The following is a 25,994-nucleotide window of genomic DNA, read 5'->3' as shown; positions in this document are numbered from 1 at the left end:
AATAAATAAAAAAGACAACTGACCTGAGTTCGGTTAAAAGCCACACGTGCAAATACTGCCTGTGAGATTCCTGCTCGTTTCAGTTCATCACGGACCCACTGGTAGATTTCGGAAGACACCTCTGTGTTTGTTGAGACCTGTTGCTCCAACGGCTTGTTCATGGATCTACTGACAGGAGGAGGGTGGTTCAAGTACTGTTGGTTTAAGGACTGCTGGGCTAGAAGTCTGTTCACTGCATACTGCTGGTTCAGCAACTGGGCCATAACCAGCTGCTGATTTACCAGCTGAGGGCTAATGGGAGTAGATACAAGTCCAGGGTGCAGGTTTGGAAGCGGGGTCCGAACTGATGGCTGGCTACCATGAGAAAGCTGAACAGGAGATGGAGGCTGTTCGGCTGTGTTCCCTGGGACCGGCTGCTGACCGAAGTTGACATGGTTGGCACCTTGCTGGGATAGTTCAGAAAGGCTATCCATCTCAACTACAGTGGAAAAGAAACATTGAAAACGCCAACATCAGATTGAAAATCACAAACTTGATTGTCCTTGCAAGACATGCTATAAAAAGAAACAAATACAAAATGGCGCAATGCAACCCAGTCAAGAGTGGGCTGCTGCATCCCAACAGTGGACTTTGGACAAGGTAGCAACCTTGTAGGGCAAAGACAAAAGACAAAAAACCACTCTCTGTACTGCAGACAATGTAGGGCAAACAGTAAGTGCAAACACTAAGTGCATCTGTGCAGGGTAAAGAGGACTGTTATGGGAAAGCATGCCCCACCCAGAGAGATAGAAGCCCCCAGTGACTGTTTTTGTTCCTCCCATGATGTCCCTGACACGACATCTGCAGTTCCCAGCCACTGGAAATCTGTAACAAGTAGGGTGAGGTGCGGACCTCCCCAGGCTCTGCTAATTTCTAGATGCTGCATCAATTGTATGGGACTGTTAGGAACTAGTATAATTTATGTAAATTACACAGATGGGCTGCTTTATCTTGCAACCATGTACGCATGTTTTTTTTCAGTGACTTGCAACATGGTTGAATTTTTTTCTTATATTAACTCATCTGCCTTGACACACCCTCCTTTTTAATTAACAACATAGTTTCTTAAACTACAAGAGTTCTTCCAGTTCCCCTCTTGTGCATGATTAAACAATATAAAATAACTCTAGGCTGATATAAAGGAGTTTCCTTTTTATCAACATATGTCATTTTTTTTTATTTTAAACTATCTCACTTCTAGAGCTTTAGCAGCTCTGGTCTGAAAATAGCCTTAAGAAAATACGATTTATTTAAAAATTCAAAGTCCAGTAGCAATTTTTTTCTTAAACAGTAAAGGTTTTTGGTTTGTTTTTCTTTTTAAAGCAGTTTCTTTTTAAAGCATAGTAATTACGATCTTCGCTAACAGTCATCAGCGCAAGGCCACCCTTTCCTCCACAAGGATGAGAGTTGGATGAAGAAATCATCACCTGGATTCCCACTCACATCTCTGTCTTTCTCCCCTGTCCTATCATGAGCAGAAACTTAATAGATAAAAACCAAACCAGTTGTTCTGCAGAGAGTTCTATTTTCCGTAGCCTGGATCAGTCCCCAAGCAGAGGCCCTGCTACTCCTCACCCAGGTGGCTTTGGTGGCAGTGCTGCCTCTCCCCCCAGCATTAGGTTCCACAGGAATACACAAAACCACATTTGTTTCCTATTCCCTGACTTTACTGTCCCCAGATGAATGGATGGTGAACCTGTCTTGGCAGGCCACATAAGGAAAATTTTACAGGGATTGTGCCATGCAAGAGTGCTGCTGCAAAGGAAGTGGGAGAGGCTGCTGTGGAAAGATCACTCTCCCATGCAGGCACTCTGGTGCCTCACACATGGACCACCTGAAACCAACTGAAGTCTTACCACCAAATTTGGTGGTCTCAGAAGAAGGCTTTTAGTGTTGCACAGAAGGCACAAAGTAGATTAAGGAAAGAAGCTGCCTTTTTTCACTCGTGGAAAGTAGAGACCAACCCAAGTGGGCCATTCACTCAGAATAGTAATTCAAGCAATTATCACAAAAGTGATGCATTGTCTTCATTATAGCCTTAAGCTATAAAAAGGCAAGGAACCCGTTTTGGTAGATTAATGATTTTGCTTCAAATACTGAAAGCTAAGTCAAGCTCAAAAGTCAATCCAAATTGAGGACCCCCTTCTCCATTCTGTTGAAATCTATTTAAAAGTTTTCTGATATGAAGTGTTTAAAATTATGTGAACAGGTTTAAGAAAGAGAAAAGGTATCACAGAATTAATATGTCCCAGTGATAGACTTTTTTAATCCAATAATTTACTTGTACTTACTACAACAAGCAAACAATTGTCACAACAAATATTTGTTAAAATTAATGGAAATTAGGGCCCAAAGTTAGAGAAAGATATGAATTTATAAAATTATATCATTCTTGCTGGGATGTAGTGAGAGTTATAGAAACCTGTTTCTTTAAATATACATTAGCCAGAGCAAGAAAAAACCACATACATTAAAAAATCAGTTCGTCACAGTTCCAGGAACAGGTTTTCTAAACAATTATTCTGGGTGGTAGAAGATCTCTAAATTTACAGAATGACAGCTTTACATCTCTGGCAACCCAAGTCAGCTTGGCTGTTTCGATAGCAAATATTTATTTAAATGAATTCTTTCACTATATATGTACTTTCTACATCTACTCATCAAAAGCATCTTAAACTTATTGTGAAGGGAACTGGCTTCTTATATGACTGTGACAGACCTCAATGTGACACATAATGGTATGTAACCACCATCAAGGCAATTTTTTTTTTTTTGCTTACCCATCATATCTTTTGCCTTCTTGAAATGTTTATACCACCTTCCAAATTCCTGACATTTTGCTGCTGAGACATTTGCATAGTAAGTGCTGTTCACAATGGAAGAAATCATACTCTGTGAAAAGGGGAGAAGAAAAAAAATATCTATAATACAGAGCAGTACAAGTCAAAGCACAAATTATTTGAATTGTTGAACCATTATTTTTTTAGAGTTTGAGAACCATATTGCATTTTTAATCCTATCTTCCAAAGCCTTTTAAAAAACTCATTAATTGAGCACGAAAACAAACCAAGGTATACCGTAAATGGGTGCAAAAAAAAGCAGATGTACTAAGGGAAGAACAAAGTTATTGACCAAGAAACATCAGGCAATGAAACGCACTCTGGACGGAAGATGCTAATCTTGAAAGTGAATTTTGTTCATCCTATTCCTTCTTCCAAATTTGAGTGACCCTTCATATACCCACACAAGTTTACAGGCATACATATTCTACACTGCCTTCACAAATGCAAGCAGTGACCCAAGTTACCCATGTCCAGTTTCTCTGTGCCACTCATCACAGAGCAAACCCCAGAAAACTGTAGCATCAAAGTTTACCTGAATGACTTATGAATAGGGTGAAAAAAGAGGTTTATAGCAGAATAAAATATGTATCTAACAACCCAAAATGAACCCAGCCTTGCTTTTCCTAAACAGGGTATTTTAAGTGATTTGCAAAAACAGGCTTATGAAAAGCTTATTGTCATGTCTAATTCTGTAACTGAATATTAGCTGTAAAATAGACCAAAGGATGACAGAGATTTTTTTTTCTCAAAGGTTCTCAAGATATCAGATAGCTACAGTGAGAAATTTACCTTCTGCTCAGTTCTGACCAATTTTAAAATAGTAGAATTTACAATGCATAAAACTTCCAGTTCCAGTACATTCTTTTACAAAATCAATTAAGACTAAGCCTTGCAAAATGAGATAATGCTCCAACTTGAAAACTATACTCAATATATGACGTCTGAACAACAAAATTAGCAAATATAATTTCAATAGACTGAACTTTGTCACCCTTTAAATTTCTATGTGGAAAGTAGTTACTTTTTGTTTAACTACAAGAACTGTCCAGTGTATCAAGAAAATGACAGTCAAGAAGACAAAGCCCTGATTATTATGTTTCTTCGCTATTGAGCACGTAACATTAAGATATATTTGTACTGTCACAAAATCGATGCACAGCATCAACCCTTTGTTACATAAACTGCAATAAACACTGGAAGAAAGAGTTTGGAGTAAAAATGCAATAAATATTACTATAAGTCTTCTTTTATAAAGCTAGTTCAGCTTCTGACTAAATGTACCTTGATTATTGATCTTAGTGAAGTTCATTATAACCATTTTCTAAGGTATTACTCAGTAACAAGCTACTTGTGGAGGCTCAGAACTGCTAGAGTGAGGCAGTATTATTTATGCCGAATGTGCATACCCTCTACTCAGCAGCTAGCTATTTTAATGTTTCTCTGAATCACCAAAATTCTTGCCATTTCTTGATAGTAATCTGGCATTTCTGAAATTAGCTAGAAGCCTTTTGTCAGTGGTATAAAAGGAGAGTGAAATCTTAATAGACTACTGCAACTCTAGCCTGAATGACCTGAACCAAGCCCAGCTGAACCCAATTTCAATTTCCAGTAAAATAGCAGTATCATTAATGTCTAATATGTACAAAATTATCTTTTAAGCTCTTTTACAGATTAAACCATCTTAAACATGGGCACAAGATACATAAGGCATAATTTAAAAAGTCTTGTGGATCTGGTAAATTATATGACCACAGAGGTACTCTACATGCAAAACCTGCAGATCGGTATGTGCAAAATAGGGAACTGCACCTCTCATGGGCCACTATCCCATATCAGCTCATGCATATTTTGTGGATGCCATTTAAACTCCAAGGTGGCTTTTCTCTCATTTTACTTTGCCCCTTTCAGATGTCTTCTCCTGCCCAACTAACTTTAGTAAGCATGAAAACATGTATATTAGTAATAATTTTAGTAAATTACCTATTATTGATGAAGGTGTTTGTCTTAGATTTCCTAGTCCTCTCGTCCACGTCATTTTATAAAGATGATATACAAATGACATGGCAGTTTGTGAAACTCCCTGCTTCTTCAGGAATAAATTTAATGCAGTTACTTTACAACGAAATAGAGGACTGGTCTGTTTAAGTAATACTGCTAGGAATTTTAACTTCTTTGACACAATGTGAATTTCAAGCTTTGATGGCTAACATTGGGATATTGCCCCTGCTCTTCAAAGTAGATTAAAAAAAAAAAAGGCAGACATTATAAACACATTTAAAAATGAAAATTATCCTGCATTTTCTTCAAGAACACTTCATGCAAACATTCAAGTGATATTACCTACGCTAAGAATCCTCATCAGGAGGAATCAATGATTTATTTACTAATTCACTGAAGGCAAAATTTTACAAGCCAGATAAAATATTACTACCTTGTTAACTCAGAAAATAACTTGACAACACTGAATTTCATTGTTTCTCTGCTTTACTTATTGTCATCAAACTTGCAGTCACATCAGTGCAGAGAGATGCACTTTGCTATAGAATTTCCTATTACTGTAGAAATACAGTACATTTTAATGTCAATCTACATATATGCATGTCTGGCATGCTTATGGCCTAAAAGTTAAGATTAAGCCTATGAGTTAGTGGTCTTCAGAGATACACAGTCTAAACTGGAGGCATATCGATGTTTTTCATATTACCTGGGTCATTACGCTTGAGGAGTTCCCCATGTCCTGACTTATCAATAATCAAAATCAAAATTATTGCATTTGAATCATATTGCATCATATTCAGATACTACTGCATATATCCTCCTTATCTGTGAGGCACAGAGGCAGACGCCTTCCACGTACAAGGATGACGAATATAAATATATCACACAAATATTCAAATGCATCACATTTATCACTCATAATCAGATTTCTTTTTCACACGTTGCAAAGAAAATTGATAGACTGCAAAAACTGGTCACAGATCCAGAGTCTTAACTTATCTCCTAGAAATTTATCATTGAAAGACTTCAAGATCTCAAATTTCCCTCTTTCCCCTCTCCCATCCTCCCTCCCCCCAACCACATCACTTGCAGTCCTGTTCTGAGAATCGGGAGATCTCATCTGAAATGGTGCCACCTTCACAGAAATCCCACTATTCTGGAATGATACCATCTGCTGCAGCCCAAGTGCTCTTTTTTTAGCCAAATAAGTTAATTATAATTAGGCATCCAACAACTGTGTGGAGGTAGGGGTAGAATTTGTTCTGAAGTTCAGCTGAGGTTCACCCAGCGTAGATTGAACAAAATCCCATTTTCTCTGGAAGATTAAATACCAGAGATTTGAAAACCAGACACCATCTTTTCTCAAAGAAGTTGGGGAACTCCCTGGGGAAATATCATAAATCTCAACCAGAAATATTTTCATATACCCATCAAACAAAACCCAATAAAACAGTAGCACCTTTTGAATTGTGCCAGGATCTAATGCAAGGTGCGTCCTGTCAGACACAGGGAGGACCTGAGCCTTTCATGCTGGCTAATTGCTGCAGCCACTGCTGCAGGTGCTTCAAGGGAGGCATTTCTGAGTCATTGCCTCTAACACTGCTCTTCACCCAGGTGAAGTGCTGTTCGATCATCGCTAAAAGTATACTGTTGTCCTTTTTGCAAGGCAACAAAAACAATGTTAATCAGGTTAATTCAATCATCTAAACCAAAACTGTTCATGCTTTTCTGCCAAATCAACCAACCACAGCAAAATCTGTTATCAGTGATTGCTCAGCTTCCAGTCAAAAAAGCTTTTAACCCCCACAGTCCCAAAACTTCCCCTAAATAACCTTAAAATTATTTTTATATGGGCAGAATAAGGTTGTTTTCATGCCTCATGAAGGGGTACTTGGGCTGCAGTATTTACACAGAGCAAATACATGCTAACAGACTTAGCAGAGAGCAACAGACACAGCAGCTTCCTAACACAACTCGGCTGAATTAGATATTGGGGATTCCTTTGCAAATTAAACATTTCCCTCAAAAGGAGCATTGTAACCAAAACTTATTTAGGCCTTCCAGGTTGTTTAACTAGAAAAAAAAAAAAAAAACCTGAGCTTTTTCGCAACTCATTCATCGGTGTTTAAAGCTTCAAGCCTGCTCAGTGGAAGGGGCAAGGGCTGCAACAACTTATTTACACAATTATCTAAATACGATTAAACAGCTGATGGACAAATATTAAACTGGAAAATGTATAGTCATTTCAGCTTAATGTAATCCCCTTTCTGTAAACACCCAAGATGATTTTTTTTTCAACCAGAACAGTCCTGACATCTCATAAGCCTAAGGGTGAATAGCAAGAGATTGTTTTTGATAGTTATAAATATTCAAAAGACATGCAGACCATCTGCTTTCATAATACAGGTAAAGCAAGACTGAAATGGTGACTGCTGTATAAAAATGGTTCTTTTAACAAAGTCTTCCTCTCCTCGAAAACTATAAAGACAGATGTCAAAAACTGTTTACACAGGGTAATCAGGAGCGTGCAAAATGTAATATTCCTTTTACACACAGTGCTTGCTAAAGAGATTTTTTTTTCTTTTTCTTCCCATCTGTGTGTTGCAACACATTTCTACAAGTTAAAAACATTTTTTCAAACAGAGATCTCATGAATACCCAAAAACATGCTATCTGGTTTCTGAATGCTAATTAATTTCAACTAAGGAATCTGATTTTTTTTCTGTAGAAAGGAATGCATGCTTTTGAAATGGAGTACTTCAACAATGACAGACACTGAAAACAGAACACCCCACAAGTTTAATTTTGCACTAGTTTGACACCGGCTATTTTCACAACTGTTTTACATTCAAACCCGCATCTGCTAAATCTGGCTATAAGACAGGCAGCAACTATTCTCCCACTTTTCAAATGACATTTTATTTACGTTTTACTATTTATCAAGTTTTTCAGTATAAAGCCTTGTAACAAAATAATGGTTTTGTCAAGTGGTAAGTAGAAGATACCTCATCTTACAAGCAGAGTATGAACAGTGCTGCCCATAAACCCTACAGTCAATTTTCAGAACTGAAACACTAATCTTGACAGTATTCTTTAAATGTATTATATTAATGGTACAGAGGCGTTAAGCACCTTTTTTATAATTCTCAATAAAATGAACATTTACTGAACAATCTGTCAAACTACTGGCTCCGTTTTTTAAAGCCAAACTTTTAAGGCTCTATTCTGTCTTCCATAAATCCTCCGCTTTACATCTTTAGACACCAGCAGGGAAGCATGTCCCAGTGCTGCAAACCTAACATGCCTTTTAAAAAAAAAAAAGAAAAAGAGAAAAGCTACGAGCCTTTGTCCCTAGACCTAGTTTGAATAGTGATAAAGTTGCAGAGCAGAACTTAAAGATTTGGGGTTGGGGGTGGGGAGGATCTTTTCATAAAGGACAGAGGAACTTTGTTTCCCCTATCCTAGCCACTATCACTGGCTTTTGTTTGCGTGGAAATAGCAAGCATCAGTTTTAATACAAGCTGAACTCTTAGGAGTGCTTATTTCTCAGGAGGCTCTACGTTAACATTTTTCAAATGAGAAGGGAACATTCAAGCCCCAACCAGATAACACAAGATTATCCCCAAATCAAAAGATTTTAGCCTGCCTGAGCCTACGCCAGCCCACGTACTGCAAAAACCCAACCAGGGCAAAATGTTGTTCCTAGTGTTCTGGCATGGCAGGGATATATCATCTGCCACTCCAAATAAAAGCAGACCAAATATATCCAGCCACTAGCTGTTTTTTGGACAAGGAATCATGAAATGGACAGTTAACCTGCATATGAAGAATTATGTTAAATTCCTTGGTCCATTAGCTTGAACTATAGCAAATAACGCAACGGAATTTGTTGTCATATGCCCTATAAACATGTAGGATCAGGGAAAAACCCACAGATGGACAAAGAAGAAAAAAACTTTTGTTTGTGCCTTTGGCATTGCACTTGGATGGCTATCTGACCTCCATACTGTTGCCAGGGTCAGGAAAAGTAAGGATCTGCATGGCAAATGCTGGTCATATAAGTTAAAACTGAATAAAAGGCAGATTTACAATGATGGCACAAGCTTTTCCTTCAATACATGAGCACGTCTTTCCTCCTTTCTCTTATCCTTGTAAAACCTAAATTATCTCCTCCTCCTTTTCTGCCTTATGTTGTCTTTAACTATTATCAATGTATGTATTAATGTAAACATAAAGCTACATTGAACATAATGAGGGAAGATATAAAACTAAAAGAACCCAAATAACATATACATATATACGCATATATTTAGATATGCATAGAAATATACCCACACATGGGAAGATTTTGAAAATCCGAAATGAGGATTCAGCATCTGAAGGAACTGATCCTTGCACTATTTTTACCATTCTGTAATGTAAATTCCCAGTTGCTGCATGACAGAGCAGCATTCTCCCAATGTTTTCTGAGCATCTCCCACTGATGGATATAAATAAAGCTCAAATAAAAAGCTGCTTCCCAAGATACTAGTCTTATAACTACAAAGGTTAAAAGCTTAAAAGAGAGAAAGATAGGTAGGTGGGAAATGTTAATTCAGATTTGAAGAACTTCATAACTGCTTTACAAGCTTTATGGCACAGTGCCTTAGACTTTAAAAAAAAAAAAAAGGAAGAAAAAGAAGTCACAACCTCAACCTATAAAAGATAAGGAGACATAACACATTTTTGTCTTCATTGTCAGATGTCCAACATCAATCTTTTTAAGAATCCTGATTTTTATTGTACACAATTTGTAAATGGCAGGTACTTAGTAGTAAAAGTCCTGGCTAAACCCTTCCTAATATCAACCTGGACAAAGTATAAAATGCAAAATCATCAGTATTTAATAAGTTAATTCTTGGTTTACTTCATGGAACTAAAATTAAATTGAGGGGTGAGTTATTACACCCTAAGATTTTGATTATGCAAGTGCCTTTGCCAGCAGAGCTCCGAAATTTGAGAGCTCCAGGAGTAAGAAAAGCACTATCCATTTCAGCCAGGAATCCATTTGGAAGAGCTGTTCAGAAGTAACACCGCTCTTTCAGCTTGAACTGGGAATATGTGTTTTTAAGGGCTCTACCAATTGCTCCCACATCGGTGCCCATCGCAGTAAGATCTCAGGGTGTACAGGCAGAATTTCTGCTGGATGAAGCCAAACCTAGAAGCCCTGCTCCAACACTGGCTGGACTTCAAGTGCAAAGGACCAGAGCTAAGCTACTCCAGGGGAAGTTCCATCCTTCCTTACCAGTTCCATCATATGGTGACAGGGTCCTCAACCTCTCTCCAGAAGGCTGCTGTTCCTACTCTAGGCAATGCACTACGTGAGGCCTGTGCAACTACACTCACCTCTTCTCCTCTGGATGCAACAAGCAAGACTAGAGGAAGCTAGAGCCCAGGATATCAATCAGAATTATCCAAGATGGATGTGGATAGGGCAAACCAGCATTTCTTGTACAGAAATAAAGAGGTAGGGGAGGCCTTGGAAATCTCACAAACTGATCTGGTGAAAATCTGAAACACCTTCAGTCTTCCTCTCAGGTGGATTGCTTTTCTTTCTGAACACTCTGTTCCAGCCAGGTCAGAGTGCTTCTGATTTGTTTCCTATCCGGAATGCTTATCCTAATGCACATGCTTTCAAATGCTATCCTAATACAAACGTTTTGTGTGATACAGGACATTTTAGACCTATCAATGCATTAACGTTAGCTTTGTGTATGTTAAACTTTCCACAAAAATGGAGCATATACATTCTCTTCACAGAGATGTTGATAATTGCCCTATCTTCAACCAGCCACATGGTTGTTTTCAATACAGTTTTTGTAGAATTGCTTAATATCCACCACATTAAGGAAGATTTCCTTGCTGGGAAATAGGACGTGATTTTCAGCAACTCTCTTCTCGGATTCCACTGTTCTGCTAGGCAAAGCATCAGATGTCTGGCATGAAGTTGAGCCCTAAGGCACAATGTCCAGACAAGAAGTCATCAGACTCAGTAGCACTAACAGTTGTCTTACTGAATTTCTTTTGGTGTGTGGCCTTTTGTTTGATCCCTTTTCCTGTATCTACACAAGTTTTTACAGATTTTTAAAGTCTCAAAAGAGGCCATTTTGAACATCAATTTTGGAATCTACATAAAAAGAGACCCTAGAACTTCATCTAGCAATTTCCAAGTTCAGCCAAGTTACCACTGGCTGAGCTAGAGAAATCATGTGATATTTATCTGAAGACTTCTTGTGCTGGGTCTTTCACCACATTCATGCTAATCTCTTTCACTAGATATGTACCATTTATGTACCTTTCTCCTAGTTGTTGTTTGGTTGTTTTTTTTTAACGTAAGAGTAGCTTTTAGGTTGAACTTCATTGATTTCTGCTCCTAGCGAGTGCTTCTCTCATCCCTCTGATTGCTTGCTTAAATACCCCTCTAGTGCCAAATATACCATCCTTTACCTATCCTTTGTTTAAATGGTTAAGTGTCAGTTTTATTGTTTCAGGCCATGTACCTCTTTATGAGCCACCTGTACATCTGATTATTCTTTGTCACATAGACCCAAATTCTCTGAGGGAGGTGCTGCTAAAAGCACATGAACAAACTACTTTCTGTCCTGAGAAAAATGTAAAAATTTGTCGGGAAAAAAATAATTTATAGTATGAAATTTGCTATGGATTCTTAACTTCTACCAAGTACAATCATATAAAGGTGACATTTTAAGCATATGTTAGCCAAGATACTAGTTTCACCTCTGTTGCTACGTTTCACTATCAAGAGTTTGTGAAAAGTATAAACACTCTGAAGAGTTCATAAAAATATCCAGGATTCAATGAAGGTATCTCAAAAGAGAAATGTTCCAGCCAGCTTTCCATGAGGAATATGCACAAGCACTCCGAGGTTCTATTTACTAAATTTTTTTCTTAGGTACTCATTACATTAAAATATATACATTTTAAAAAATGTAGCTATATTAAATTTAGCACACAAAGCTCCTCCTTACAAAAAGTGAAGGAACACACCTTTAAGAACTTGGGGATGTACTAGCTGACATGCATATTTTGGTGGAATTTTATTGTAAGATATATTCATAAATATACAGATACACACACAACCCTTAAAATTCTAAGAGTCTAAATATACTGTTTCAAATACAAACACCCTAAGTAAAATTATAGAGCTGAAATCTCCTGTCCATCTCTAGAAAGGCCATTGATAGGAAAGTCCTTTTGCATGGGTCTCAGTTTTTCACCATCACAAAACCCAACCTTCTCCCTGACAGTTTACTATAAAGTATCAAATCCTTTGGAACAGTGGCACAGCGAGGCACAGGTTGTGTTTTAGCACAGTTCCCCCCTCTTTTGGTGCAAGCTTATGGAAGAACTGCAGCTTTCAGTGTAGGAAATCTTAGAACCTAAAAAACAAAATAAAAGTGAGACAGGTGCATATAAGGAGAACATTTCATCTGTTCCCACCTCTGGGGAACAGAACATTTCCCTTTTGAGCAGTTTATTCCATGGCTTGGAGTGAGGCAGGTCTAAGGTTGCTGTTGTCCTGAAAAACCTGTCCTCTGATCACAGCTGCAAGGCACCAGGGGAATCTGATACTATTTGTGCTCTTCTTAAAGAAGTGTCCAAGGAAAGAGAGACAAAGCTCACTCTCACCTTAGGGTTCTCCTACCATGTTTCTTGGAAATAAAAAGAACCTAACTATTAATTAAAAAAGAAAAAAGTGGTGATGGTAGGGGAGCAAGCTTTGAGTTTTGCTCAGTCTGTTTGAGAAACTCATCTCTTTTAAGTTATGATTAGAGTGAAGGCATGCAATGAGTCCGGTCTGACAAGGTGAGAGTTGCTTGTCTCTTGAGCATTGCCTCTCAACAAGTGGGTCCTGTTTTTGCTTTTGTTCCCATCAGGTAAAAAATTACTACCAGTTCAAGTAATTTTCTCCCGACGCATCTTTATGCCTACACTCCTGCATCCCCTAACACAGATGTACCTCAGCTTCAAATCTGCTGACAGTGACGCTACAGCACCTACAGAATTTGCTCAGCTTTTGGGTAGGTTTTATAACCATGCTGATCTCTGTGCCTCCCACCATTGCTAGTAATAACTGAACCAGTCAGGGCAGGTCTCTGCAAACCAGTCACAGCAGTGATTAAGATGTAGACATACGTATCTCCTCACCCTTTAAATAGAAGGCTTAATTGGCGATGTGGATAGCAGCTTTCTAATGGACAGAAATTAAACTCCATTTAATTCCTGAGGAGACACTTCCAATGCACAAGGTTTACCACACATTTGGAGTGTGGAGGGAGGGGGGAAGGAAGGAGCTGCATGCACAACTCTCTCTACCTCTGACAATCACTGAGGAAAAAGCAACATGAGGACCAGAATGGCATAAGTGTGGCAGGTGTGAATTGACCTGCACTGGCAAAGCTGTGAGCTGGGAAACTTGCAAATCACATGATTGTGCAATACTTGGCTCCAGTCAGTGCTATCATGTTCTTTATTAAAAAAAAAAAAAAAAAATTCTTAAAGACATGTACATCAAGTTAAGGGATTAACTGTCAAGTGACATTACTGAAAATAGAGACAATATATTTCTTTATTGTTAATGAAATTCAGTTAAAAGTGAAGGAAGTGATAAAGAATGTACTGTTTTGTAATGTATTTTACATAAGAACGTAATATAGAAAGGGAAGTGCAATTAAATCTTAATGTGGACTTTTTTATTTTTAGTTTATCATCTGGTTTACATTTTGAGCCCCTTTGCAGCAGTAAATTATGCTGGCATTTCTTAGGGAATAACTGCCATGTTAATTTAGTTTAATAAAATAACTGACAGAAAAGGGGGAAAAGAAGCAAGAAAAGACAGTACCCCCCCCCCCCCATACACAGCCCTTATCTTTAGCTAAGTATTCAAATGCTTTCTATATGAATTGTCCGTGGTCCAACTCCAGCACCATGTAATAATACAATACATTACAACACAGTACAATGCAATCTTGGGTTTCTGTAGCGCCCTTCATGCAAGCATCCCAGGGTGCTTTACAATCATTATGAGTTAAAATTAAAACTGAAGCACATACAATTCCTAATAGAATAATTTTAAAAATGCTAAACAGAACAAATAACTTTTAAGTCTAGATTTAAAAGTCCCAACAGCCAAGCTTTCCTTACTTCAATTGGCAATGAGTTCCAAAGCTAGGGAGCAAAGCGACTAAAGGCTCTCTCATGTTATGTTAAAGGATCTCTCATGTTGTTTATACTTGTGCAGTACTCTACAGCCAAAAATTTGCCAATAAGGGAAAAAAAAAAGACTTATTTGCAATATTGCTTTAAAGAACACTGGAGGAGTGGCTTGTTAACTCTCAAAGTTATGGAAAAAATAAATCAATCAGGGTTTGCACTTGGCCACGACTGCATTAAAAAGTATGCAAGAAACATGAACGAATAAATACAAAATTTTGTAGCAGTGCATTATTTGACTGCCTCTCAACCCTCTAAATGTACCCAGATGAAAAAAAAAAAAAAAGCATGGTTATATGTATACATATATCTATAAAAAGAACATAGCTATAAATATTTAAAATGCAAGTTATTCTATACACAATTCTCAGGACCACTGAATGAACACAGAAGCTAAGTAAGGCTCAGTTCTACAATACATGCATGTTTTTGAAGGAAAACATATCAGAAGCAAGAGTGCTGTGTTCCTTTTCATTCTGTCACTTTCCTAAAACCTGAAGTCCATATGATGCAGATAATCGTTCACATGACACAGTTCTCAAAATTTGCTGAGATACAATCACAAATGGTTAGCCCACAACGTGGGACACACAGTCCCAAAAATACATTAATTTTGTACTTTGTTCACAAGAGAGCCTGGCAGAGGACAGGTGCTCATAACTCCACACAGCTGACTTTAGCAGTGCTAAAAAAACCCCAACAAACTATCAACACTAGCACCATTCCTCTGTTGGACTCCTCCACTTTTCAAAAGCAGAAATGCAAGACCTCATTACAGCACAGATACTAAGGGACACACTGACACTTTACACACTCCTCTGAAGGCAGAAACTGCATTTATTTGAGGAACAAGGCACATTTCTCCCCTCCTCCACACAATAATTTCAAGCCTCATAACTGTTTTGGAAAGGGACTTTAAATCCTTATTGTACTTAATTCTAATGAAGAGACAGAAAAAAATAGCTATATATTTTCTCCTTTAATAGGGCACTGCCCAGATAAAATAGTTGTAGACAGACTGACATAGCTCTAACACAGAGCATTTAAGTGCATCTAAAGAACATAGATTAGTGATCAAATGATCAAGCAGTTGAAAGGTTGAGTACCCTGTGAACGTCCTCACACAGCTCTACCAACACGTGCATTACATCTCGCTCATCCCATCAACAACACGCTTTGCACTGCCCATTCTATCTGGATGACTAAAAATCATAGCCACAAATTTTAATAGTTAATCACAAATGTTTTAAAAATCCAGATACCATGTCAGCTTGAAGAGACATCACAGTGAATGCTCTTGAGCAAGTGGGAGGTGGGTTGAAAAGGCCTGCCTGCCAAAACCTGAACCCAGGCCCTCAAGGATTTACTTCCCTGAAATAATTAATGACATCTTTAAAATCTAAAGTACAGCAACTTCTAAAGCAGAAAAAGGAGCTGCATTCCTTACTCAGGTTATTAATTATTGGGGGAGGGGAGGAAGAGAGAAAAGACTTACAAGCAACAAAGAAATCCAAGGACTCGATCTCAAGTCTAGGTAGGTAAAATTGAAAGGGGAGGGGGTAAAACACACCTTTTGGTTTTGTAAAGGATGAATTAAAAATTGCTTATAAAACGTATTTATTTTGGCAACTATTAATAGTTCGTTCCTTGATTACGTATAGGTATAGAAATTCCAATTTTAGAAAACATAACTTTTTTATTTAGGAAGGGGGTTGGTCAGAACAGCAGTGAGGAAATGTAAGAGGATTTCTATTGAGCCGTTTATTTGCTATGATGGCCAGGTGCCTTCAGATCAGGTGAACTGAGAAACACTGATGTTCCAAGAAAGCTTTCTGCCTGTTGTCTCTGCCAGATCATATAAAGTCTGCCTGATGTCTGCGTAAAATAGCACGCAAATTCAGGGCAGGATATCTGAACAAAAAGGAAAGTATAAGATCTATAACATGCCCATGTCAGATGCAGAGAATCATTCACTACAGCATGGAAGCTTGTTAAAAATGCAGTCAGGACAGTTATACTTATCACAAGTGCAAAACTATTCAGACTTGGGTATCGTACCAGCACTTGTTCTGTGTATGCATACATTTCATGGAATGCAAGCGTATATCCCTCTGACTAAGAAAACACTATTCCCTCATCACCAAGAGCAAAATTATGTAAATGACATTATACAGTGGGGAAAGGGGGGAACACACAAATATCTTCAAAAAAATTTTAAAATAGTAATGCAATGTCTGTAAATTACTACGTCCCTGAGTATCACAGCCTCTGGATATATTTAATGGAAATACTGCATGTCTCGTACAAAATATTGGGGGAAAAAAGCCATTGAGATTTGAGATTCTACTATATATCAGACCTAGAATTTCTCATCTATAATGCACTGACTCATGGTTGTCCTGAGAGTCAGACTAGAAACAAGCAGTTTCAAAGGACAAGCAAAACAGGAAAAAAAAACGCAAACAAAAAACACCAAATACCTTCACATTTCAGGATACTATGGGATAAGAGAAAGAATACATTGCTTCAGAAGTGCTTTTGCAGTGGTTTGATAAAGCGCCTGTTTGCGAATACTAACAATAATCATTTAGGAAATGTTTTCGTAGAAAAAAAAAATCAGGTGAAATAATACCAGAAGAAAAATTAATGTCATTTGACCACTACCATATTTTCGAAGCAGTGCCCTGATACTAATTAATCACTATGATCTCTTCATAGAGTGACTTGTTATCTTCTTTTCCTAGACATGGTTCTAGGAACTGAAGATAAGGGGTACACCTAAACCTTCAAAATCACACAGTGAGTTCATTCCAGAATTATCAAAAGAATTTCGCATTCTTTTCTCGGATCAATAGCCCATGTTGCTCTCTGCTTCCTCATAAAACCTGATATAACTATATACATATATAAATACACAGACAGAGTGAAAGACAATAATTCAACAGGGACAAAAGAGGAAAAAAAACCCCCTATTAATATCAGCATACATACAGCCTGTAGTATTTCAGTTATTAACCGTGGAAGTAATAAAAGACTTCTGCACTAAAAATCAAAATAGAGCAAAACTGTGAAAGTGAAGTATGAAAATGCTGAGACTAAGGCTGAGGAGAGACACTGAAAGACTAACATTAAATAAGTAAATGCAACAGAGCTGTCTGCTTGCCTGATCACTTTAGAACAGCTCCCAGAAGACTGAGGTAGAGTAGAGCTTCTGTGCAAGGGTTTGGAAATAAGAATTGATGGTAGAAAAATTTCTTTGCAACCCTTTGGAGACTGAAGTGCCAAAACAGGAGGGAAATGAGATCTAGGCCACTCACAAGACAGACCAAGTTAATGGAATGCACAAGACAGCCCAAAATTGAGTCCTAGATTAAATTCCGAGTTACCTTCCCCATCAAAAGAAATCTGGAGAGGAAGGAGAAATGAAGCGAGCTGTGCGCATGAAACGCAAAACATCTTTCACTCAGCATCTGCACATGCTGCTAGTCTCTAGCAATAAAATCTGCAAACTTGATGTAAAGGTTGAAAATATCCATTGCAGCCCGTAATTCAGAACGGGCAAAATTTGCAGTGTCCTTTAACCTTGACTGCTTGATACCAAAAATTTGAGACCAAACCTCTGGATGCCTGTTGGCAATTCCCCAGCAATTCAGAGCCATGTATTTGCTCTGGTCCATCCTGAGCACTCCAAGACATGTCTACAGGGATTCCCCATGATGCGGGCTCATATACTGAGCGATAAACCTGACCTTCAGGTGTGGCCACAGCAGTCACAGTGCTGGACATTTATAGTAGCTTCAAAAATCACCATGTATACAACTCTTCTAATGAGAGCAAGAGTCACAATAGTATTTTACCAAGGAACGCATGAGGAGTTCTTACGTTTATGCCACAAGGTTTTAGTTGGACAAGAAAGCAAATGGCAAAAAAAATTAAAAGAAAAAAAGCCACACTCAAGCAAATAATACTGTTAAGTTCTCATAACTCTCTAATTGAAACAAACTGGTTCTCAAAGTTTGTTTGCTCATGTATTTTCAAGCTATTAAATATATCTGCACTATAAAATAGTTTGCTTGGGGTTTTGTTTATCTTTTTTTTTTGCAGTACATAGAATGCCAGTATTCTGAACAAATATGAGCAATTTTTTAATATAAAAAATTCAAGATCGTTTAAGAAAATCCAGTAAATTTTAAGTGAGAACAGGGCTTCGGAGATGCCATGCATGGAGCACAGCTGCTTCAATACTTTAAAACAAATCCTTCCATACCTACACAAAACAGGGTATTGCTGATGACAGTGACAGAAAACGATAACTACTCCCGTTTCCACTTGGAGTCATTTTTCTGTGGTTAATAAATTATATCCATAACAGTGTTAATAAGTTATGGTACGGTGTCACTGCATTAGTTTGCATTTGTGATGAAACACTCCATATGGCATTACCTATACCTGTGGAAGTACAAAATAGGAGAGACCCCTTCTCTGCTCTCAGAAGAATCTCCCACTTTGATGGAACTCCTAAGGAAACACTGCCTCCTGACCTCTGCCTTGCTCTTACTTCTCACCTCTGTTGCAGCAGCACGCCACTGCAGGGCAATTCACAGACTTTAATACCTTTAATAAAACACTGACAGTCTTAAATCAGAATCACTTCCATAGAAGTGATATACAATGAGTTATTAGTTAGGCAAATACAGATCAATTTAGTCATGTGAAAAGGACACTGCCAGATCAACGCGTCTTCCCTCAAGTTCCCAAAGGGAAATAGGAAGGTTTAAACTGACTGCTGGGCTCTCGACCAACCACTGTAACAACTTGTTTTTCCAAAAGTTAGGAATAAATAAATGTATTTTAAGCTTAACATGATTTGGTCCTTAAAGAAAAAAGAAAAGCAGAAGCTATTTAAATTCTTTCAATCCAGCTATCTCAGCGCTGGTGAAGATAGAGAGGACAATAGTAACAAGCACGTTTTTAATAACAGAAAGAAGCTCATGGCTTTAAGTATATTCTTTTACAAATAAAGAAGCACAAATCAGTAAACAGTTCCAAATCAGAGTTCTGTAATCTGGAGTTTTAGTCATCTCAAGCATTAACTTGAAGAGCCGTTATTAGGCAAGATTTTTTTGTCCAATAAAGTTATTATATAAAAACTTAGTATAGTTTAAAAGCAATTTTTTAGAAGAGCGTAATTACTGAATTGTCTTCAGTACCATGATACTGTCTATAACAAAGTTTTCCTTTTAAAAACTTTTTTCTGCTTTACATATACATATATACAGAAACTTCTATGTGAAACATGATGTCCAAATAGAAACAAGATATTCCATCTCAATAGAATTTATTTGCTTTCTATCCTTACCAAGTAAAAAGTACCACTATTAGAATAAAATGGAGAAAAATCCCAAGTTATCTGTAGCTTCCACAAGCCAGCAGTGCAAAAGCTCACATGCTTTTGTAGTAGGTACATACAAGATAACTTTGCAGACATATTACTGGAACGGTTTGCAACCAGTGAAGATAATTTTGATTATTTCCACTTCAGAACTTTCTATATTGGAGCCACATCACTGAAAACAATCTAACCGTAGGGGAAAAAAAGTGATGGGAAACAAGCCTGCTAATATATCTGCAGGAAAAACAGACAGAGAAAGAGACTAGTCCTCTATAGATTAACTGAACTTTTTCAGAGACGGACTCCAGAATTCTGAACAAGAGAAATAAAATCCCCATAAAAATACCTTGGCTTCCATAATTTCCCTTTTTCCCCTCCCTGCCACAACTAGCATCATTTATTTGTATACTGAATTAGTCTCCACTGCAGCACAACAAAATACATTTTAAAATTTAAAAGGTAAAAAATAATACCATGTTCCCACCACAGCATCATTGGGCACCATTGTGCGTAGAAAAACAAGTTGCGCCTTTGCAGTAATTTGACAAGAGAAGAACAAAAAGAATGGCAAAAATAGAACAATACAACTAAGGCTTGAGGAAAGCATCGGTTCAATATTTAGCAATGCATAAATTGAGGTTTCATTTTTGTTTAGGTATATTTTGATTAGAACTAATAAATGACTGATTTTCCTTTGGTTGTTTGCAACAACAGCACATCACCCAAAGAGCTTTATTCTTTATTCCCTTCTCATATAGCATGCCAAAGATTGTCTCATTTTATGAATTAGCATTTAAAACTACTGTAGGTTATCTAACAAGCATTCAGATTCAATAGTACTTTTGACAGCAGTAAGTAAAGAGCCTTTTAACATTTTGAACACATATGCTTGAAAAAAGTAGTTGCATCAAAGCAGTTCAAAGACTGAAGACAAAAACCAGTTAAAATCCAGTTTGCTGTGAGACGATTTTAGTGTGGTGTAAACAACCTTTCACGACTCCCCCTGGGAAACATTGTAAGACTATGTTCAAAATGAAGCAGGCATATTTATAAAGATCATGAAGTGGTCAAATGCATTTGCATTTTTGGCAGATACACTCCATGGCTACTACTTGCTACAGTCTGTAGAAATCTCAGATCTCACATCAGCATTGCCTATAGTGCTTTATTATTTATTATATGTTATGCTAAGTACCTGTGAAAGGGGACATTCCTTGGCCAATGAACTCTGGTTCATATCCTTCAGTAAGTCCTTCAGAGCATTTCTTACTGTTGTGTGAGACCATTGTTCAGGAGGCAAGTCTTCTAGTTTAGGGCAACTATTTGAAACACAGATTAGAAAAGGGATTATTACAAGATTGCATCCTGCTGCAGAACATTCCTTTAAGACAGACAGATTTCATTTTGCGCATCAAGCAGATGCATCTGGAGATTGCTCTCGGTCTCCTGATTGTTCCGATTAGTTAATTACTTTATACAACACATCTGCTGTATTGATGCATGAATTATACATCAGCTGCATGTGGCGACTATTTTTTCATGTTACTTCTACCTTCCTGCTCTGATGCGCTTGGTAAAACAATTTAAGGTGTAATGCTTTCTCACGACTGATCATGAAAAGCATTAATATATTAACCGTTTTTTCTTTTTTGTTGCTGTGAAATTTAAGAACCTAAACAGCAACAATAAGTGTGAGCAAGTCATTCTTTTACAAAATGCACACAGATGGTACTGTTCATGATATGCAAAAATATTTTTCTCTTAAGTAAACTTTATGTAAAATGCCTTCTTGTAATGCATCATTTAATTGACTAAAATGCAATATAGTTTTAATGAGATATCCAAAGAAAATCTATGTATCAGAGCTATAAAAGTTTTCTGGAATAGTATACTGTAAGTTAAAGAAGAATTAGAGTAACTAGAAAAGAATTTAGGCAAGCCTTTGTACTTTGAGCACAAAGCACAATGGGAATTAAATACAAGCAATATTAACAGTTAAGAGCAGAAAAGTAACAGTTCATGTCCCAGAATTGGAGTGCAACTCACCTGTGTAACTGGATTTTCAGTGTGACCACATGATACACGTCTTGCAGCATGTCTGCTACTGTAGCATCAGGGGCATCTGTCACATAGGAGAGTGGAACTGGATTCCACTTCCCAACCTGGATAAGCCCTGCAGGATTGTTGTTTTGTGAGGGGAGGGACAGTGGGCAAGAAAAATTGAAAGAAAGCAATTTACCTGTTAATTCATAGGGGTAAAAAAATTATCTGATTTTAACAGGATCACCACCTTTGTTTCTAGCCTCTTAAATCTGGCAAAACACAAGAACACACACCCCCCTCAAAAACCCCCACCCACACACCACCAAGGATATGCTTTATCTATATTATGAAATTATACAAATGCATTTCTTAGTATGTATAGAAGTATATTTTCCTAAGTTCCCATGAATTCAATAGGACATGATATAATAGTTAGCATTCATCTTAATAAATTAGAAAGGATTTTGCAATGCAAGAACTGAGCACAAAAAAAAATTACTTTGCAGTCTATAAAACCATGAGGAACAAAATAAAAGAAACAGAACTGGATATTCAGTCATAAATGCAAGTTGACTCTCAACAGTCCATCTGCTCAAATATGCTTTACACTTCCTTGTGGATCCTCAGTGGAGCAGATTATTAAGGTCAATAAGCATACTAATGATTCAGTTGAAGTCTTTTCTCTTCTTAAAAAAAAAAAGAAAAGAATTTACCTCCACATTCCCCACGAACAAAACATGCACTAACTAAAAACGCATTAAGGAAAAAAAAATAGACTGAATTTACAGGAAGTTTAAGAAGTGAAACCTGCATTCCTGAAAGAAATCCTGCCCCTCCCCCAAGACCCCACAAACAAACATAAGTCATCGTACAATTTCATAATCTTATTTACCTTTAGCTTGGGCAGCAGAGCTGTGAGAATATCCAAGAGATAGCAATGCCATTTCAATCAGTTGGTTGAAAAGCATATCCTTCCTCACCAACACAAATTCTGCATGCTCCTCCTTAGAATCATACTCAATGGCATTTTCATAATGTTCCACTACACAGAAAACTGGAAGCATACTTCCTATTAAAAAAAAATTAAATTTAACATATTAAACTTGAGTTATAGTAGAGTAGGTGGGTCTATACAGCGTTATGTAAATAAAACCTGTACGAACAGGCAGAGGAGAGGAATCAAGAATCATCACAAATATTTGACAAACATATTCCCCAAGTCCTTTCCCCTCACCCTCTCCAAAAAAGATAAAGTTCTACAAAAGATACATCTCTCTGAAAAGCAGAAATGCAAATTTATCTCGCTTGATCAGATACAGATTTAAAGAATTACCTTCTACAGAAATAACAAGGTTGACTGAAGAGAAGTTGATTCTCTCTGTCCTGCCTGATTTGCTGTGAGTAGCAGGCAGCATGAGAACCTAAATACATACTGCAGATGTCTTCACTGTAAGCCATTTTAGTACCAGCTACATAATTTTGTTCGTTAACATTAAAACTTTCTTAGTCCTGCCAAAAACATTTAATTGCTTTCAACATCAACAACAAATCACCTTGTGTGTTATACATTCGCTCTGAAAAGAGTACACAAGGAAACAAGGCAAAAGTTAACACTAATTCGTGCTTCATTCACTGAGTGCACTTGAGCACTACTTTCACTCGCATCTTTAAGAAACAAATCATGATTTCAATGCCGCTTTAAGAAGTGTACCTGCAGTTTGGGCTTTTTTTGTTGCTGCTGTTGTTGTCTTCTGCACTGTACATCCCACAACGTATTTTGGCATGCCTGAAAGTTAATTACTAATTTCCAGTTTTGTAGCATCATATGACAAACCCTTCCATACGCTACACAGAATATTAAGCAAATAACCTCTTCTCTTTCCTTTAGCCTTTTTTGGTTTTCTGTGGTTTGTTTTTGTTTTTTTTTTTCCATTTCCTCCCTTTTGACAATAGACAGAGAAGTAACAAATGACCCAAGCTGTTTTAGGGACAAAGTCTCTCCCAGTAATCAGATTCCTTGACTTCATGCAAATCCCTCCCAGCCTCCCAGATGGACACGGATGACATGATGACCTTGGACCTGTGGTTTTAGATCCCAATCCTGTTCCACTGTCTCCAGCGGCACAGGTTAGGATCTCTTAATGACAGAAAGCAAAAGGGTTAAAAGCAGATGTACAGAACTGTCTTATGGCAGCCTGCCAGAGGGGTATCATCTTTAGCATAAATGATGACAAGGGTTATTTTAACAGGGCACCCAGGAACTCCAATTAGTCCTACAATGTTAATGCCTCTATAACCACTGCCCTCTAGACTTACGGAAACCTCCTAACCTGCTAGGATGCACCTGACATGCTATAGTCTAAAAGCAAGATTTACTCTTGACAATAGATACGCTTTAAGACCAACGTCTGTTGATTTGTGCTCTAACATATAGCAAGAAATCACGATAAAAAAAGATACCTCTTTAAGCACGTATATTTAAACTACATCTGTTCACCAGAGAGCCAATCTCTGGCAAACAAACCCCTTCAGGCTTGCTTGGAAAAGCTCACAAACTCACTCAGTTTGCCCAATAGGCTCAGCATGAAAGACAAGAGTAAAAGCTTGCCAATATTTATGTAGTGCAGGAAGACGCATTTCTGTCTTGACTTTTTTTGTTTGGTTGGTTTTTTTAAATGTGAGGGAGACTGGTCAGGAAGGGAAAGAAGACCAAAGCAAAAGCAGTACATGCAAACTGGTGTTTTCTTCGTTGGTTTTAATTAAGCTGTGGACACACATGGTTCATCTGCAAAAAGGTGTTTGTTTTTTTTTTCTCGCTTCCAGGCTCTCACAACTGATGTTTCACCTATTGCCATCTGACTCAGAGTAAGGGCTCAAAATTCATAAATAGTTTTACCAGTAATTCCTGAAGATAAACTGTAAGCAAAGTTTCATTTTAACAAACAGTGCAGATACACTCAAACCCAGCTAAAGTATATTTGTTTTTCCCCTTATCAGTTCCTACAAATTAAGCTATGATCAGACACAACACACAGGTACTTCGCTGCTATCAGTACCCTTTTTGCCAGGTACACGGTTTTCTGAGTTGCAGTATTCTGGAAAACGAGGTACTTTAAACAACACAGGAGAACCTCTTGGCCAAATTTTGAAGCACAGCATAGATTATCAGAGGTCGATCCCAGCAGTGCAACACAGGTATCATCTGACTACAAATCAAGACACTAAATCTTTTAGCAAACTGTCACTAGTGTCCTTCTGTTAATGTGAAAAATGTTATACAGGAGAGCACAATCTCAGCTGGCTGATCACTCCTGCTAGTACTTGGCAAGACCTCCAAGTGCAGCAACTTCATAACCTTCTAGTATTAAAGGGGAGAGCATTGGTCAGTTCTCCCTGCTAAAAATACAGCATGATTTAAACCTGAAGGCAGTGTTAGAGCTTTTGCTGAAGGTTTACGAGTCTGTGTAAACAGCACGTCTGCCATAAGGAGCAGTGAAGTCTGTAGAATCCTTGTCTAAAACTGTCCTGGCATTAAAGTTTGCTGTGCAAATATCACATAATACCAGAGACAGCTGAAATCTCCTATTTAGGAATTTATGGAACTTATATGTTTGCAGGCGTCAGAAAGTCCTTTTTATAAAGCCCCACTGCTTCACTGTACAATGTTAATGCACTCTGCTTGAAAAGCCGTAATAAATTATATTTTTAATGCTCTTACCCTGGCTTTCTTAAGATGCATACATTCTTGGCAAACAATCAATAAATAGGGTAATCATGAGCAGAGGCCAAAGAATTTGCTGAAGTGCTGTTTTTCCATTTTTAATAGATAAAGATCTAACAATACGGACTGCTGTGTCTGTTCATTTCAGGATCAATATATTCTTTGTTTTCACCAAACCGAGGAAAAAATAAATGATTGTACGATAAATGTTATGCATCAGACACAATGAAATTCCTCTGCCTTCTAACTTTGTGCGTTTAATAGTCCTGGTTCCATTTTGCACTTTGCTTAGCAAATACAAGAAAAATCTGGATTATAAGCATAACCAATTATGCTAGGAAAAGTAGAGGATGTTTTAAGACATATGCCAAATTACATGCAGCATATTTTGATTTAAATTAGCAAGCCTGTAGGACACGGTCAAAAAGACTTACACATTTTGATAAGTAAAATTTCTATATTATTGTCCATTGAAAATATTTTCAATGCAAACAAAAGCCATCCATATACGAACATCAATGGTTCTAAATGTGCCTTTTCCTTGTGTAAATGTCTAATTACAGCAAACCAGCCACTGAAAAATATGACACCCAAGTTGTTCATTGTTCAATAATGAATTGTACTTAAGAAAATAAACTGCAAAGATTGACATCATAAATGACTTTTCCAATGTGATACCTAAAGA

General features: G+C 37.5%; 1 protein-coding gene across 8 annotated transcripts in view; it reads right to left on the bottom strand.

Annotated features, from left to right (window-relative positions):
* SATB1 (SATB homeobox 1) overlaps positions 1 to 25,994 on the bottom strand; it is a 92,316-nt gene that overhangs the window by 44,032 nt on the left and 22,290 nt on the right. For all 8 annotated transcript variants that reach the window (XM_064673388.1, XM_064673419.1, XM_064673380.1 and 5 more), the window contains 5 exons: positions 22,481 to 22,657; positions 21,592 to 21,718; positions 20,741 to 20,864; positions 2,820 to 2,931; positions 24 to 478 (listed from right to left, as the gene is read on the bottom strand). In XM_064673388.1, coding sequence (XP_064529458.1) covers positions 24 to 478; positions 2,820 to 2,931; positions 20,741 to 20,864; positions 21,592 to 21,718; positions 22,481 to 22,657 — 995 coding nt within the window. The remainder of the gene's footprint in view (positions 1 to 23; positions 479 to 2,819; positions 2,932 to 20,740; positions 20,865 to 21,591; positions 21,719 to 22,480; positions 22,658 to 25,994) is intronic.

The sequence above is a fragment of the Pseudopipra pipra genome, chromosome 1 (genome assembly GCF_036250125.1).
Source record: "Pseudopipra pipra isolate bDixPip1 chromosome 1, bDixPip1.hap1, whole genome shotgun sequence".
NCBI lineage: Eukaryota > Metazoa > Chordata > Aves > Passeriformes > Pipridae > Pseudopipra > Pseudopipra pipra.
The sequence above is the reverse complement of the archived record's forward strand: the minus strand, read 5'-3'. Positions and strand labels throughout refer to the sequence as shown.